A 17,980-nucleotide genomic window follows, 5' to 3' on the forward strand; every position below is an offset into this window, starting at 1 on the left:
CCAGTAAGTTTATCCATGATTCACTCCTCACGAGGGGATACTGGAGTATTTAATTCATCGAGATGAGGATCTCCACCCACATATAGTGTATGACTACTCACCTGTTTAGCCATTGCTCTAAAAATTTGGAGTAACATAGTATTTTTAGAATATTAGGATTTATCATTACCTAATAATCCAGTTAAGTTTTTCCTATGGTTTGTATCCATATACTTACAATGAATACGTTCATTTATTGAACTTCCAACAGTTTAAATCTAAATACCAATTCTTGGGATTCAGTTCACTTAAACTACTGCTCTGATACCATGATTGACAGAATCCTTTCTCTAAACTTTACAATATTACTCCAAACATGCTACATGCATACTCATAATTATGATTTTACATCAGTGGTCTAATTACAAAAGTCTGGATACAAACCAACTATTTCGGTTTTTACAAAGTTCTATATATTACATAACTACCCAGGAAATTATAATTCATATACATATAGGAACAGTAAGTACAAAAGTAATAATATTAATTATTCTAAATCTTCCAACAGTACATGACTATACTGGATGCTTATTACCTGCAATAGTTAAACACTGAGAGGGATAAGCGGGTGACGCTTAGTGAGTTCAACAATAGTTACAATATAACGATATGCCATATATATAACAATATGTTAGAAGAAAAGAGGGACAAAGAACAACAAATGCATGTGTATCATATGACAGGCTTTCCATATCAACCAATGATTTTATTCAAATATTTACAATCAATGAGATACAATAATTTCAACATGATATACATCATAAAACTTCAGCCCAAGTGGCACAAAAAATACAACTTTGGATTATCATTTTGCTAGAATATATAGGCTTTCAGCCCTACCTAGCCCTATGTCAATACCAAAAGTGATACGAGTCATGCTCTACATGGCCAAAGGCATAAATCCAATACCAAAATAATATGAGACATGCTCTACACGGCCAAAGGCTCAAAGCCAATACCATAACTGATACGAGACAGGCTCTACATGATCAACAGTATAAAACCAATACCAGGATAACAGAGGAAAGCGCATTGCACATATAACACCTAACATACAATTGTCCCTATATCGAACTCACTGTGAAATAACCGAATGATAAAATGGTAATTTGGGCAGCACTTTGTATCTAAAAATGACTTTCTTTGAAGAAACCGAGAGTTTTTGTAGAAAACCGGGCTTTGCACGGGCTGATTTTCAACTAAAAAGATTATTTTCTCTGGTCTTCGGGTGCTTCGGAACTTGCTTCGGGTGTTGGGGTGATTTCCTAGGCTTCGGGGGGTGTTAGAATAGGTTGAGAGAGAGTTTAGGGTGTAAAAGTATAAAATTCTCTAAACAAATACGGGAGGTCTCGCACCCCTTTTATAGTGTCCGAAGCCCTAGATTACACTGGGCGTAATTTTAGAGTACACAGGGCGTACTACCTTGAGAAGCTCTACGCTAAGCGTACTCTCGTATGTTGGGCGTAGGAGCAAACATGGCGTGTATTCGGTTCTTGAGCCTCGGATGTGTCAACATTAAGGGACGAGTGTCCTCTGTCCGAAGAAAGAGGTGATGTGGTTAATTTCGGACCTAGCTTCTGAGTACGCGAGGCGTAACTGAGTACGCTGGGCATATGACTTCCTCGAAGTTTGTGTATGAAACTTCAAAATTTTATATATTTTGCATACGGACTCCATTTTTGACGTTCTTTATATCCAGGTGTATGTGAAATTATAATCTACAACTTTCGTTTAGACTCTAACAACTAATTTTGACTTCATTTTTAATATTATATTTTTAGCAGGCCAGGAAAAGAAAATTCTTTTAAAAATTCATAACTTCTTCATCCGACGTCCGTTTTTGTCTGTCTTTTTACCTTTGAACTAATATTGACGAGACCTTCGATTCTCGTTTAGGTTGTGTCAGCTAAAAATTGCTCAATCTATAATTCAAATTTCGAGTTGTACACTACTATGTTGAATCTTAGAAAAATCATAACTTCCTCATACGAAGTCAGATTTGCGCCACGTACACCACTTCCAATCTGTACACTTAACGTACATAAGAGTACGCCCCACATACTCATCAGTTTTAGGCTTGTAGTGTTTTGGGCCTCGGGTTGGGCCAAGCAATGGACTTTGGGTCTTTGGGGTTCAGTGGGCCATCAGGAGTCAGATGTTTTGGGCCAGGAACATGTTTGGGCTTAGGGTAAGACCCATTAAAGGGATTGGGCCCAATTGAGCAAGTTAGGCCATTGGTGGACCACTAGTGGGCTTGGAAATCCTACCTAGTGTTGGGTTTTATTTTGAGGATTGGGCCTTAGGTTTGGATCATACTGGGCCAGGGGTAAAATGGTCATTTTACCCCCATGCATGGATTAAGTGTTATGGTATGGGCCCCAGTTACTAATTGGGTATATTGTATCGGTATTGATGGTCAGGAAGTGGTCAGGGCAATAGCTAAGGATTTCTTCAGGAAGCTTCTGCATTCGAGGTGAGTCTTCTCACCATACCAATGGATCTAAGGCACCAAGGCCGGCCCATTTTATGATAGTTGGTATACGTGTTGTGTAGAGGTGTGTGCCATTGTTATACATTGATATGTGGTAGAGATAGCTTTTACAGCTAATGTTAGAGATGGCATGTATGGCTAATGGTAGAGATAGCATGTATAGCTAAGGGTAGAGATAGCCTTGTGGCTAATGGTAGAGATAGCTTTATAGCTAATTGATATGTGTTATGTGGTAGAGGTAGCTTTATAGCTGAATGATATATGTTATGTGGTATAAGTAGCTTTATAGCTGATTGATATGTGTATGTGGTAGAGGTAGCTTGTATAGCTAGCATGTTATGTGGTTTGTGTGTGTGGGGTATGTTCTGGGGAACTCACTAAGCTTCGTGCTTACATGTTTGTTTATGGTTTCAGGTACTTCAGATTCCAAGGGCAAGGCGTGATGATGCGGCGTGCACTCTCTTACAGACTTTTTGGGACACTCTGATGTTTGGAATAAAAGTTGTATTTGACTTATGTTTTGAAAACAATTATAACTGAATTTCTTAATGTATGACATCATGTTTGCTTATTCTAAAATGAAAATTTTACTTTGAAAATTGGGTCATTATCAACTAATTATTAACAATGTCTTCAGATTTCGATTTTGGACTTCAAGTTCTTGAATTCGGATTTGAAGTCCCTCGTTTTTTATTTCCACCTTATGACCATGATTTTCTTCATCCACCCACTTAATAAAAACCATACTTTGGTCCATGTACTGTCAATAGCTTCAATTAGCACATACACATACTAGGGTTTTAATAGAAAATCCCCCAAAAGAATTACAACATCATACGACAAGCATAAAATGCCCCGCCTGGGTTTCTTTTCGTAGTTGAAGTCCGTATAACGCCTATAGCACCACAAATGCAATTCACCATGTTTGATTTTCTACCAACTGAGAAGAAAGGTGAGAGGAGAAGAACACGATTGAGAAAGAAATGAGGGAGGAAGGCGAATAAACCAGGTTTAAAGCCTGGGAGATATGAAAAGACAAAAATACCTCCAATGTGCTTATCACGTGGGGGGTTTCTAACCACAAAATAGGCGCACGGTTAAGTGAGGGACCATGTGAGTTACGAATTTTAATATCAGAGATCTTCTAAGTCAAAAGTCTTGCTCAGGAACTAAGCGCGCAGCTTCCCCAAACGATAGGGATCATCCGTGTAACTTACCCTAAAATAAACATAATAAAGAGGACCGAATAAAAATACAAAAAGAGGTGTATTTTTGTCATTCCACATGTACCTAATGGAGTGTTTTAGATGGTAACAACCACATGGACCACACTTGCAACTTTCGAAAACCATAGATACGAGCCATGTCAAAAAGTTAAAAATTCGACTAAAAGAGTACATATATATAAACCATAGGGATAAAAGAAATGTAATTTACTCATGTCACTATTGTAAAGGCATCCGGTGAGAAAGTGTCAACAGAAAGTTGATATAATTTAATTATTAAATACAAGTTTTTCTATAAATAAGAACAATAATTTTGAAAATCAAAATTGGATACAATTGTTATAACTGTTTGTTCTAAATAATGAATACATTCTTATTCGTATTCTTAGTTCTAACTACAATTCTTATTCCAATTTCAAACTTGAAATTTCAGCTACTTGCCATATATATTAACCACCAACATAGATACAATGATTCCATTCCAGCAATATTCAACTTGCACATGAAAAGGTTTCAAACGGAACACGTTGTCATCGTTCATATCACTTCTGCTTCTTTTTTTGTTTTACATGATTCTTTTCATTTTTTCCATATCAAATCAATGACAATCAGACATATTATTACAACTTTTTCTTGTATTTTATACAGAAACCTACAAAGTAATAATATTGATAATTCAAATATAAAAAAATCATAAAAATCTCATTATTCTAAATTTATTAACGATAAAATCATGCCACTTTTTATCAAAAAAAAATCAGCTATTGTTTACAAAAAAATGTCAAAAAACCGAAAATTGTTTAATATTTGGGATTTGACCGACAATCTTTGATTTTAGCCATTATTCATTAGAAATTTTTCTGTAATTTTTGCATATTAAAAATAAAGTCATTACTTTCTCAACAAAAAATGTCATAATTTTAAAACATCTAATCAGAAAATCAGCCATTGTATTAATTTTATATATTCTTTCTATTTTATAAATGATATTATCTTAATGCATTCTCTCTGGCAGAATGTTTTATTTTACTATAAGATTGAAACATTGATCAGAAAATTACATAAAAAATTATTTTTTGGAAGAAAAAAAAAACCCGATATAAAAAAAAGTTGATTATATATATATATATATATATATATATATATATATATATATATATATATATATATATATATATATATATATATATATATATATATATATATATATGTTGTACAAAATATTTATTTTTAGACAAGTGATTTGTTCTAGTGTCAAAGAGAGATGATATATTTGAATTATAATAAGATAATATGATCTATAATAATAATAATAATAATAATAATAATAATAATAATAATAATAAGATAGACCCTTTATCACAAAGATCACTAGAAGATTATAATAAAATGATACATTCTACCGTATATTACAATAACGTTATAGTAAGATAATAATCTCTGTTAAATAACAAGAATAGGACAAGATTATAATACAACAGAACCTTTTGTTAGATAAAAAAAAAATTATGGTAAGATAATACCATTTGCCACATAGAGATAATATAATAAGATTTTATTAAGAGAATAATATTTTTATGATATATATATATATATATATATATATATATATATATATATATATATATATATATATATATATATATATATATATATATATATATATTATAAAGCATATTAGTCATCTTTTGAATTTTAAGAGGTATAAATTATAAAGTTTATTTTTGTACAAATCAATTATGCATAAATATCATTAATACTTGCCAAATTTTTGAAAACTTAAATTAATGAAAGTTATTAAGAAATTTAATTTGGAACAAAATGATAATATTAAAATATTAAATTCATGTATATAAATTAATTTAAATTTCTAAAACTAAATACCAATATTAATTTTTTACTGTTAAAAAAAGATAATGGTATTAATTACTTTACATAAACTGTATAAACATACAATACAAATATAAGATCTAAACATAATTATTTTATTCAGAACTAATGATTTTTTTACATAATTACTAATAATAAAATCTGATAATTATTTCTCCGTAAAAAAACTATTCGTCAAAAGAGTAATTACATAATATTATCCTCTTATTAAAATCTTATTATATTATCTCTTTTGGCGAATAATTTTTTATTCAAAATATGTATCATGTGTTTTTATTTAGAGAAATTTACATAAATATGAAAAGACCATCAAAATTTATTACGTAAAATGTTTTCATTTATATATGTTTTTATTTAGTTTAACTGGTTCAACCGTTTTAATTTAACTGATTCAACCGAGTTTTTATAAAAAACGATCGATTCGTTCCGATTCATAAACAGACATAAATCAGCACTAGTTATCCGAATCTTTTCCATGGTTCCCAGTCCAACCGTTCGACTGACCAAGTTGACAAATAAGACATTTGTGATCGATTGAGTCATAGTAGCTTGTTAAATACTTGTTCAATCTTTAACCATTCTTTTCTAGATTTTTCGGAAAATTATGAACATTTATGTAAGAAATTTGATTTACTTTTATAATAACAATGGCTCATTTATAAGTGATGAATTAAAAGAAAATATTTAACGTCTAAACTTTTTCCTGCAAGCTTGACAAGTGATTTCCATACATGAATCAAATTGGCGCGTGGCCCTTTCCTTCATCTTCTCTACTCTCTCCACCTCCTCACGTGCCCGCTCCCACATGTGCCTCGCACGTGCGAATTCCGACTGCGCCATCTCTATTTCCCGCCGTGTCATCTCCTTCACGCGCTCCGCATATGCCTTCTCCCTGGCGGCGCTATGAATTTGTTCAGCCACTCGCCATTTCACCGTCTCCGCCGCAAACGACGGCTTAATTGGCCGGAGACTGATGGACAGCTGGAGGTCCAGGGAAGGTCCTCCACCTGCACCACCACCATCCAAGGAACGTTGGAGGTCGTCTGATCGGAAAGCCATGAGATCCGATGGCCATGGTGAGGCACATGAGTAGGAGGGTGTGGCATAAGGCATACTTATAGGGAGGAGTTGTAATTCCTTCTCATTATCTTCCATTGTGGCAAAGAGAAGCACTGCTATACGGCTTTATATAAACCTGTTTTTTTGGATGCTATTATATTTTATCCATTTATTGTGGTTTATATTTATATAAATTTTTTTCATAATAAAAAATTTATTCGATTAAAGTGCATTATCATAGACGGATCTGTAAAGGATTTATTTGTATGTACGTATATGAAAAGTGTAAATTTTTTAATATAATATGAGAAAAAAAAAACTTATTTAATAATAACATGTATCCAAATCATGTGTTTAATATAAGTCCATGGGTAAAACTTTTTTTTTAAGTCATTACTGTTGTCTGTAAAAGTAGAAAAATAATAAAATATTGATAACGCGTTGTAGTGTATTTTTTGAATACTTTTGTAAAAGAATCAAAAATATCCAAAGAGATGCGTATAGTTAAGTAGTAGTCTTTCTTCCCATGCAAAATGACCTGACATAGACTTGGTATTGGAAAGACATATATGTCCTTAGTCTGTGTTTGCATATCTGTGGGGTAAGCCGCGACAATGAAGGGTAGTATGGTCATATTTCAAAAGACGAAGGGTAATTTTTTTCGTCTAAAATATTTAGGTTTGGAAGAAAGATTTGTTACCAAGACAAAGGCTTTTAATAATTACTTGACAACATTTTCAAACGAACAGAATAACATTATTTCCACTGAAATTAAAAACAAAATTATTAAAGAATCAGTTCAAGAAATATGGGTTTTAAGGATGACAAAAGTAGTCATTCTAGGTAGTAATGTCTTCATTGTAGCTCCTCATGTCGTCATTGCAATTTCGTGCATTTAAGGTAATCGTTGAAAATTGAAATTGTGACTCGTGATCGCTATTGATAAGTTTTTTTTGTTATGACAACTTGTTGCTGTAAGCCTGTAAATATTTAAACTTTTATAATTTGCCGATGTAGGACTTTTTTATGAAAAATTATGCAATTGGTCCATGTAGTTGTCAAACATGTTGGTTTAGTACAACTATCTAAGTCACTAAATGGTTGGTCCTTATAGTTTTATTTTTTGTTTGGTTGGTCATTTAGGTTTGTAAAATGACATTTATATCTTTTTACTTTATTACATATTTTTCTCTTTAATTAATTTATATATTATTAAATTATAAATGGCACTGTCATACGCCACCCCACCACTACAACCACCAGTTGTCACCGCTACTGAATGTTGAACAATGAAGTTTTCAAACTAGCTTATAGCTTCAATGAGGTCGTGAGATGCCATTGCGACATAATTGAACTTTCTAATGATTTTACCCCCAAGTAAACGTCATCAATTTAGCTCATAATTTCCTTTGGATTCAAATTTGATGGCGATTCAATGTTGATTTGAAAAGTACAACTCATTTTGAAATATTTGTGATGTACATCAGGAGCGGACGCAAGATTTCACAGTAGAGAAGTCACGGGAAAGTCAGAGGTTGCATGATAATAGAAAATGTACAAATTAAAAAAAAATAAATAAATAAATAAATAAAATACTGTGTCCGAAAAAGTAAGAGGTTGTTGGTGCCACCATGGACTCATCCTAAAACCGCCCCTAATGCACATTAAGCTTAACTTAGTTTTTGGATGTCATAAACCATTGGATTTGAATCACTGATCTATGTACATTAAACTTAACTTAGTTTGTGATGCACATTAAGTTGAACTTAGTTTTTGGATGTCATAAACCGTTGCATTTGAATCCTTGATCGTGCATTAAGCTTAACTTAGTTTGTGATGCACATTAAGCTTAACTTAGTTATTGGATGTCATAAACCATTGGATTTGAATCCTTGATCTATGTGCATTAAGCTTAACTTAGTTTTTGGATGTCATAAACCGTTGGATTTGAATCTTTGAGCTATGTGTATTAAGCTTAACTTAGTTTGCGATGCACATTAAGCTTAACTTAGTTTTTGGATGTCATAAACCGTTGGATTTGAATCCTTGATCTATGTGCATTAAGCTTAACTTAGTTTGTGATGCACATTAAGTTTAACTTAGTTTTTGGATGTCATAAACCGTTGGATTTGAATCCTTGAGCTATGTGCATTAAGCTTAACTTAGTTTGTGATGCACATTAAGTTAATTTAGTTTTTTGGATGTCATAAACCGTTGGATTTGAATCATTGAGTTATGTGCATTAAGCTTAACTTAGTTTGTGATGCACATTAAGTTGAACTTAGTTTTTGGATGTCATAAACCGTTGGATTTGAATCATTGATCAACATGCATTAAGCTTAACTTAGTTTGTAATGCACATTAAACTTAACTTAGTTTTTGGATGTCATAAACCGTTATTGTTTACTAATGATTTGGAACAAGACGTAAAAAAATCCCCAATTTACTTAAAACAGATTTGAAGAGGGTAAGGGATTCGAATCAAAGCTTGGGCATTATGAAGTGACCCATCACAAAGGGATATGACATCATCCGCATGGAAATATGGGACGCCTTGAAGCCGTGGTTGCCTAGTTTAACTCCCCAAAAAACATCATGTGAAATAGCTTATTGAATAGCTACATGCAAACATTCTATAACAATTATAAACAAAATATATTGAAGTAAAATAATAATGGAACTTGATTACTATTTGCTATTAGCTTTATGTAAAAACTAATACCAAATTACAATAATTTATAACCAAATAGACGGTTTCACTTACAAACTAAAAAATTTGAAGCATCTTAAGTAATCAATAAATAAATAAATAAATAAACAGCTGCATGTTGTATTGTAGGTTTTTAGAAAAGACAAATTATCATGTTTGTTTACCATTTTATATAAGATAAAACAATGCGAAATAGTGATTTTGTCATGGGCACCATGGATACATGATTGTAAATTTGAAATTATTTTGTGGCAGAACTCGGGGCGAACAATGAAGATTCTTTTTGAGTTTGGAGGCAAATTATTCCATTATCGAGTGCAAGACGAATTTCAAATAAAATCTGATATTGTATACAATCTTGGAATATTATTTGTCCATAAAAGACAATAGATTTTGATGTAATTATAAGCAACTTCATAATTCATAGTGATAGTGCTAACCAAGCTCGGTTTTGAGGGGGGCAAAATGGGCAGCCGCATAGAACCCTGAAAAAAATAGAGCTCGAGTTTTAATTAAATTATATATTTAATAACTAAATATATATTAATTTATTAAAGATATTGTACAAAGTTTGGGTAGCCCAGTTGGCAGACACCTCCTTTATTCAACATCAAGTGGGTTCGATGGTTTTTCACAACATTTTTTGATGTTTTAAATTTCAAGTTACAAATTTGATCATTTTTTTATACTATATATATTTCATAATCAATCACTCCTTCTAATATGTTTAACAAATCAGTTTTCAAAAGTTACATAATTAGTTTTTGAACTTTTTATAAAATTTTATATGTTCCTTTTTAATTAATTTATTTATTTATAAGTTTTTGTTAATGATAATTCACCGTTTTAAACTTGTTTTCCTTATATATTAAAAAATGGTATTTAAGACCCCATTTTTCTTCTTAGCAACGAGTTGGTCCTGGTGCTAGGGATGCATAAACCGGTTTTTTTCTTGAACCGGACCGGTTCAAAAAACCGGTTCGGTTCTAGTCGACGAAGTTAAAATCGGTTCACCCCTAAACCGGTTCACCACCAAAATAATTCGAACCCATACAAATCGGTTCGGTTCAGTACAAGCCGGTTCACCTCAAATCCGTTCACCATAAACCGGTTCCTAAACCGGTTCGGTGAACCATTTCAAAGAAATCGGACGAAATTGCTTCTTTTTTACAATGTTTGCTTTGTTTCTTAGGATATCATGGCTAATATATGCATGTTTAATTTGTAAGACCGGTTCAAAATCAGTTCAAAACCGGTTTTCTAGACCGGTTCAGCATAAACTTGTTCAAAACCGGTTTGAATGGCTAGAAATCCTAATTACTACAAATCAGCGGTTCGGTTCAACAGTGGACCGGTTCAAGGGTGAACCAGTTTTCGGTTCGGATCGTAAACCGGTTTTTTTGTGCAAGCCTACCTGGTGCTAACTTCTAGTTAGCATACAAATACACAATATACAGTAGCTTTAGATTAGATATACGGAAATTTATTAAACTAATATTTCTACATGAGTTATTTAAAAAAAATAACAAGTTGGTTTAGTTTTCCGAAAAATGACAACTTTCTTCCTATTGTTCCATTCTTGACTGTACTTCAAATTCCAGAGTTCTTTCCTTTTTCCAAGTTTTAAAACAAAAACCTTGCCTATGTGGGAAATGTTCATTTCTCCAATATCGTAAATAGTGGTTTTTATTTACTATGTTTGATTAACTTTTTTTGTTAGATTTTAATAAATAAAAAAATCTCAAAAGTTCGAAGTTTTTTTTTCAAACTTCGAAAAGTCTGATCTGAAATGTAGTTTTATATATATATATATATATATATATATATATATATATATATATATATATATATATATATATATATATATATATATATATATATATATATATATATATATATATGTTTTTGTTTAGTCTGGAATTAAAGCATATAGGTGTAACACTTTCTTACCTATTTATCTATTATTTATGAACACCATGCCAAATAAAACTTTTGGTTTAGCCCAAAAAAAAAAAAAAAAAAAAAAAAAACTTTTGGTTGAAGTGTTTGTTGGAGCAAAATGTAAAGAAAAGAGTATTAAGTTTTTATAAAATCAAAAACAAGTCTAAAATATGAAAACAAAAAGTAGGAATAAGCCAAAATTGTTGTTGATTTTATCAGTCAATTTAGTAGCTAAAATCAGAAAACTAGTCAGCATGAAGAGCCTCAAGTTGTCTTTTGAGATCTTCAAGATCATCTACAGTCTCCACACTTTCTTTTAAGACCATTGGCTGCTGATACACATCTGCATCCGGAAGCTCCCGGGTAAGACCTTCCGGAAGCACATCTGCACAAGTTTTTTAACTCCTTTATTTATCCACTACACTTGCTAACAATCAAATAAATAAAAACATTAAACCCAAATTGACTATTTTGTAACCTGAAGTTTGTGCATTTACAACATCAACCTCGCAATCATCAACAACACTGAAAAAGAAAAGGCAACAAATAAGATTTAAGTGCTTAACTCATTAAGTCAAAAGAAAGAGTTATACCTTATATTCCATTCATTCTCTGCATGGATTGGGATTTCTATTGTTGATAATTCTTCCTCCATCTTTGCTTTAGCAGCTGCATCCCTTGCAGGCTTCACAACCATGTATTCTTTCTGCATATAATAATATTTAATTATTTATAAATTATAACCAACCAACAAGTGAACAAACTCATAAATCTTTAAATAAAAAAGATTCACCTGTCGCTCTAGGCAAGGTCCATTTGAACATTGAGGATTTGGCTTCATTGACATTGTTGGGAAGTAATCTTTTAGAGCATTGTACCCCTGATAATATCAATATCAATAATTAGTACAAAAAAAAAATTAAAAATTTTAAAATAAATAGAGAGAGTTGTGTAATATTTACCAAGTAGGGTGAGACCTGCCCGAATTTCAACAAGAACTTGAGTGTGTTCTGGACTAAAAGCCCAGCAACAACCCCCTATAAAACAATTCAAAATGTTACAATATGATTTTTTTTTTAATCTACAATCATAAGATTTGTTTAAATAAGCAGAGTTTCATAAACCATAAATATACAAAAAGCAACCAATTTGCTTGAGTTTAAAAGTAAAAAAAATGGAGGGTTTTTCTGACCATAGTAGTAGGCAAAGATGCAGCACAAACTCCTTCACGCTTAAGTGTTCGCTCATCCACCCCAGATGCTACAACCTAAACAAAAGGAAAATTACATTTTATATATATTGTTTATATGTATATATGTATGTCAAATTAATGAAATTGAGAAAAATGAATCAACTCAATAAAAGATTTATTTCATTATATTTACCAATGGAGGTGCACATGCAAAACAAGCAGTTTCTCCAGGTATCAGTAACTGTATGTGACCCGAAACAGCATCCTCAGACACACCTGCAAAATAAAAAGTCGAGCCCTTATTTTTTTTATTTTTTTTTTTAAAAAAATACCCTCATGAGTATTTTATACCTCAGCAAAAAAACCAGAGTTCTGTTCATTTACTTACCAGATTCCATCCAAGTCTGATTCAGTTCATTGCAAGCCTGTAAAAACAAAACTAGGTTAGAATTCAACTATTTAAAGAAAGCCACAAAAATTGAGTGGACAATAAAAAGGAAAAAAAAAAAATACAATTATATATATGTCACCTGATTTACAACCATTCTTGCTTCATAATTATCTACACAGCTCAAAACAAGATCAACTCCAGTGCCTTGTTTATCTTGGCGAAAAGATTTGTTTTTGAGACTTGAAACAAAAGTTTCAAAACCTTGCACTGTTGTTATGTTCATGGTAAAACTCTGACAACAATATTAAACAAAATTAGAAAGTGAAAGTAAGTCAAAACTTACAAATAAAAAAAGATATGTGATAGTGATATTATTAATTCTGTTCAGATATTACCTCAAGAACCACATCCGGATTTATTTCTGATAAAGTTTGAACAGCAGCATCAGTCTTAGTCATACCAACCTGAGAAATATACATATACATGTTACAACTTATATACAAAAGTAGTTTACAGTTTACATTTTACAACCCTAACAATATTTTATGATAAATTATTATAATCACATTCACACCTGTTCAGGTCGGAAAAAGAGCCTATTCATGTTGGCTAATTCCACTGTGTCATAATCATACAACAAAAGACGACCTATACCACATCTTGTAAGCATTTCAGCAGCAACACTCCCTACCCCACCAATACCCTGTATGTACAAACAACAATGTAATAATCAATTCAATCAAGTGTGAAATATTGGAAGGGTAGTTTAGTCAAAAGAATGATGAATTGAAAAGATGGGTTCAGTACAGACAACTATGGCAACTGAAAAATCTCGTATTCTTTCGTAATTTTCCACAATACCCATCCGCTGCAGTGCCATGAGCCTGCTATAAGGGTTGCTGTCTACAACCTCTGCACTCATATCCTGACATCAAATCAAAAGCATCATTACAAATTTACAATCACTTTGGTTTACAGAAATTAGTTGCAGCTGATATAGAATATTGATCTAGACAAAAGTCAAAACCTTGACTTTTGATCGGCGAGTTGATCCAGACATTGCAAGACTGGTGAGATTCTCTACACGCAATCGAATCTGCCACCACAAAAGTCATAATTGATTACAACAAAGGTGAAATGTATCGGAATTCATCAACTTATTCTGCTAAAGGCGTGCTGACATTTCAACTTAACATAGTTAAATAAGCATTCTGTTAAGTTGGTGTGATTACTAATTAATATGAAAGAAACAAAAATCATGGAATCGATCGAGTGAAACTACCAGTAACTTCATTATGCATGTCGTATAATCAGATTCGCTTCAAAGACATGTATTGAAGTAACATTGTGTAAGTTAGATAGGATAGATTTCACACAAGCAACGGAATTGAATAGTTTCTAGTTTCCGTTTGTTTTTATTCCGATCCAGAAGAACATGAGTTAACTGATTAACGAAAATGTTAAAAATCCTAATAAGGCATTTAGGGTTTTGCAATCATCGATATTAACCCCTTGATTCGCAACATTTCTAGCACGAAAACCACACTGGATTAATCGATTTCATCCGAACTTCATAAGGAACAAACAGACTACATACAATTCAGGAAACGGATGAATAAAAATTTCACAGGAAGTTACTTGATCAATGAAAGCTTGATGAGATGGATCCGACAATGAAGTCTTGAGATTTTGGAGATCGGTTAACATCCCTTTCAATTCCACCTCCATAGCTGCTACTGCTTTTGATTCCCTCGGCGTCGATCGATTGAGTGCAGGATCTCTTGGTGTGGAGCAGGAGTTTGGCTTGACACTGCAGCTGTTACAACGGTGATGCCTGTCTTGCTGCCGTTGTTAATTCCCCTTTTGCTACATAAATAAAGGGGTTTTGTTCCGATACAAACAGTGTTGTATTAACTTTTTTTACTTTTTTTTTTTTTTTTTTCTATAAGAATAGGATTTTGCTGTTACAATTCTTTTTTTTTTCTTTTTTTTTTTTTTGTGTTGAAAGGTGAATACTATTAAAAGATATCGATCAAAATGAGATGGTATTGTAAGAATCGTTAATGTCGTTAATGGATAATATAGAGTTTATGTTATAGGAGATGGTAGTTTTTCCGGTTAACTATAACCAATAGATTTTACTGATTGTATTTTGAGTTTTTGGGTAATATATAATTAAGTATAATTATTTTATAATATTTTTTTTTATTTATATTTAATATTTATTTTCTTAACTTTTATTATAATTTATATGAATTAAAATGTTTTATTTCAAATTGCAATATTATAATAATTTCATAATGATCATATTAATTTAGTTTTTTATTTTGTGTTTATAACTATACATAATAGTTTATCATCTTCGTTATTTTTGAGAAAAAAAAAAGTGCGATATAATTATTTTCTTGTTTTTTCTATCAAAATATGATTATATTATTAAATTTACTTCGGTATCATATTACTTAGAATTGACAAAGAAGTTTAATGCACGATTTATGATCATATGTAGTAATTTCTAACTGTTTACTAAGTACTAATTTGTCATGTTTGAGGTGACAAATTATGATTTTCAGATTTTATTTGTAAATTATATGTAAATTTTAAAATAAATTTTATAAAAAAAAAAAATAAAAAAAAAATAAAAAAAAAAAAAAGTTTTAAAAGTAATTGTTATAGTAAACAGTGTATAGAACACTAGAAAAATGACATGTTATTTAAGAAAATGTTAAATTCTAAAATTGACATATATTTAGCTTTCAAGTTTTCAAGTTAGATTTTAAAATGAAATTTTAAAAACTAAAATTTGTTAGAAATGCTAACAACATCAAAATATATCATTGGGCTTTAGCCCATGTCCATCTCTTGTAATGGATCTTTCGATGTAATTAACTTAGAGGGAATTTTAGCCCATATCGTGAATAAACTTGTCACCACTCCAATTGGTGTATAAAATTAGTTTTTTAAAGACAGAGATCTTGCCCAATCTCAAAATTAGTTCTATACATATACTTATAAAAAATAAAAAAAAATAAAAAAATAAAAAAAAAAAAAAAAAAAAAGCAATAACCGATTTGTAACTAAGATTTGTATTTATCTAATCGAATTATAACTTTCCCTTCAATCTCAACCTTTAGATATTCTCCAAATTAAATAACTAACCATTTAAAATCCCTATTTACGGTTTTTCACTTTATGACGATCTCATAGATTCTCCAAATTAAATAACTAACCATTTAAAATCCCTATTTACGGTTTTTCACTTTTTTCATCCAATGATCCCATCTCTCCGCTCAGCTCCGCTATACTTCAACTTCTCTCACAACTAGCTAATATAATATGTTATTTGTGCATTTTGTATTTTTTCTCTCATTGACACAAAAAACAAAAATGGAGACGAATTTATGAGGAAAGAAGAGTAGTTTGTTAATTTCTTATTGCGGATTATGATTTGTGGAAATTGGATGGAGATGAAGTCGAATCAAGGTCTTCGACTGTTTTGTTGTTTATTAGAGTGTTTGTCGTTTTGTTTCATGGCTCGAGTTAGTTTTCTACCATGTTCTCGATATATTTTTCTCTAACTTTCATCTATTACATGTAATTCTTTAAACTTGAATGTTGTTTATTCTTTTTGCCTAAGACCTAGTTATTTCTTGTTTTTTTTTCATCTTTTGTTGATATTGGTCTACTTATTCAATAAAACCAAATAAATCATCACCAATTGTGTAACGATCCAATTTTCACGTCCGAAAATTTCGTTTTAAAACATTACTTTAGAAAACATTAATAATTAAAAACATTGTTTGATCAAACCATAACACAACGTAAACCATGTTTTAAAAAGCCAAACCATACAACCCATCAAAATATCAGAGTACAAATCCCAGTGAATCTCGTAAATGCGGAAACTAGAGTGTGTGCATGATGTGCCGCTACCGCGCCAGCTCCTTCCCATTCGAAGAAGAGGTACCTGAAACCAAAACTGTAAAACGTAAGCACAAAGCTTAGTGAGTTCTCCCATCGTACCACATACCATACAAACACATAACATACATACTGTCAGGCTATTCTGGGGTGCCTGACTACCCGGTACGGCCATTCTGGGGTGCCGACCTACCCATACGGCCATTCTGGGGTGCCGTCCTACCCGTGTCAAGCCATTCTGGGGTGCTGACTACCCATGTCAAGCCATTCTGGGGTGCTGACTACCCATCGGTCCTAACAACCGATCCTCGGGGACTGGTCCCCTCCTACTACCTCTATCGCATAACATAACAGGCCAACATACAAACATATCATCACATACTGTCAGACATTTCTAGGGTGTCTGACTACCCTTCGGTCCTAACAACCGAACTCTACTACTATCACATATAACGTATCATGCTAGCATATAACATATTAGGTAGTAGCAAACCTAGATGATATCACAAAGACAATCATCTATCATACGTATCCTACTGGTGGGTCGGCATTGTGGCCTTAGACCCACCACTACTGGAAGGTAACTCACCTCAAAGTAGCTGCTGAACTGATCGGGAACTGACTGACTGCTGCTGCTGCTCCGGAAATCCTCCGGCTGTAATTCTCACAACATACTCAATCAAACACTGCTAACTGACCTTTGGGTAAAATGACCATTCTACCCCTGGTCAAGCCCTAAGTCGAGGTCAGTGTCAACTTTCAGTTGACCCGACTCGCCGAGTTGGCTTTCCAACTCGCCGAGTTCCTATCCAGACGATTGTCCTGAGTCCCTGTTTCTACTCGTCGAGTTAGGCTATGACTCGACGAGTTCTTCCTCTAAGCTGACATTCAATTCCTTCATCCTACTCGCCGAGTTGTATGAACAACTCGTCGAGTTCATCTTCATCCGATGAACACTTATGCGGAGACTCGCCGAGTTGTATGAACAGCTCGTCGAGTCTATTCTTGATCTAAGGAGATTGCCTTGAACTCGCCGAGTCAAGGAATCGACTCGCCGAGTTCCTCCATAGATGAGTTCAGCTTCCAACTCACTGAGTCACACCCCATGACTCACTGCACA

At 32.4% G+C, this 17,980-nt stretch overlaps 2 protein-coding genes across 2 annotated transcripts; both read right to left on the bottom strand.

The window, feature by feature from the left end:
• Positions 1-6,330: 6,330 nt before the first annotated feature.
• LOC145045101 (uncharacterized) lies at positions 6,331-6,801 on the bottom strand. Its single transcript, XM_078993446.1, has one exon. It carries the CDS (start codon positions 6,799-6,801, stop codon positions 6,331-6,333), a length of 471 nt encoding a protein of 156 aa, XP_078849572.1.
• A 4,676-nt stretch (positions 6,802-11,477) lies between these two features.
• On the bottom strand, positions 11,478-14,806 carry LOC144998766 (NAD(P)-binding Rossmann-fold superfamily protein). Its single transcript, XM_078958493.1, has 14 exons — positions 14,578-14,806; positions 13,967-14,035; positions 13,751-13,864; positions 13,514-13,642; positions 13,335-13,403; positions 13,079-13,231; positions 12,937-12,973; positions 12,742-12,824; positions 12,549-12,623; positions 12,319-12,393; positions 12,150-12,236; positions 11,950-12,062; positions 11,835-11,881; positions 11,478-11,741 (listed from the first exon to the last, which is right to left on the bottom strand). The coding sequence occupies exons 1-14, from the start codon at positions 14,665-14,667 to the stop codon at positions 11,602-11,604; spliced, it is 1,281 nt and encodes a 426-aa protein (XP_078814619.1). The 5' UTR covers positions 14,668-14,806; the 3' UTR covers positions 11,478-11,601.
• Positions 14,807-17,980: the final 3,174 nt, after the last annotated feature.

This window comes from Lactuca saligna, chromosome 5 (genome assembly GCF_052625555.1).
Source record: "Lactuca saligna cultivar CGN05327 chromosome 5, ASM5262555v1, whole genome shotgun sequence".
Lineage (NCBI taxonomy): Eukaryota > Viridiplantae > Streptophyta > Magnoliopsida > Asterales > Asteraceae > Lactuca > Lactuca saligna.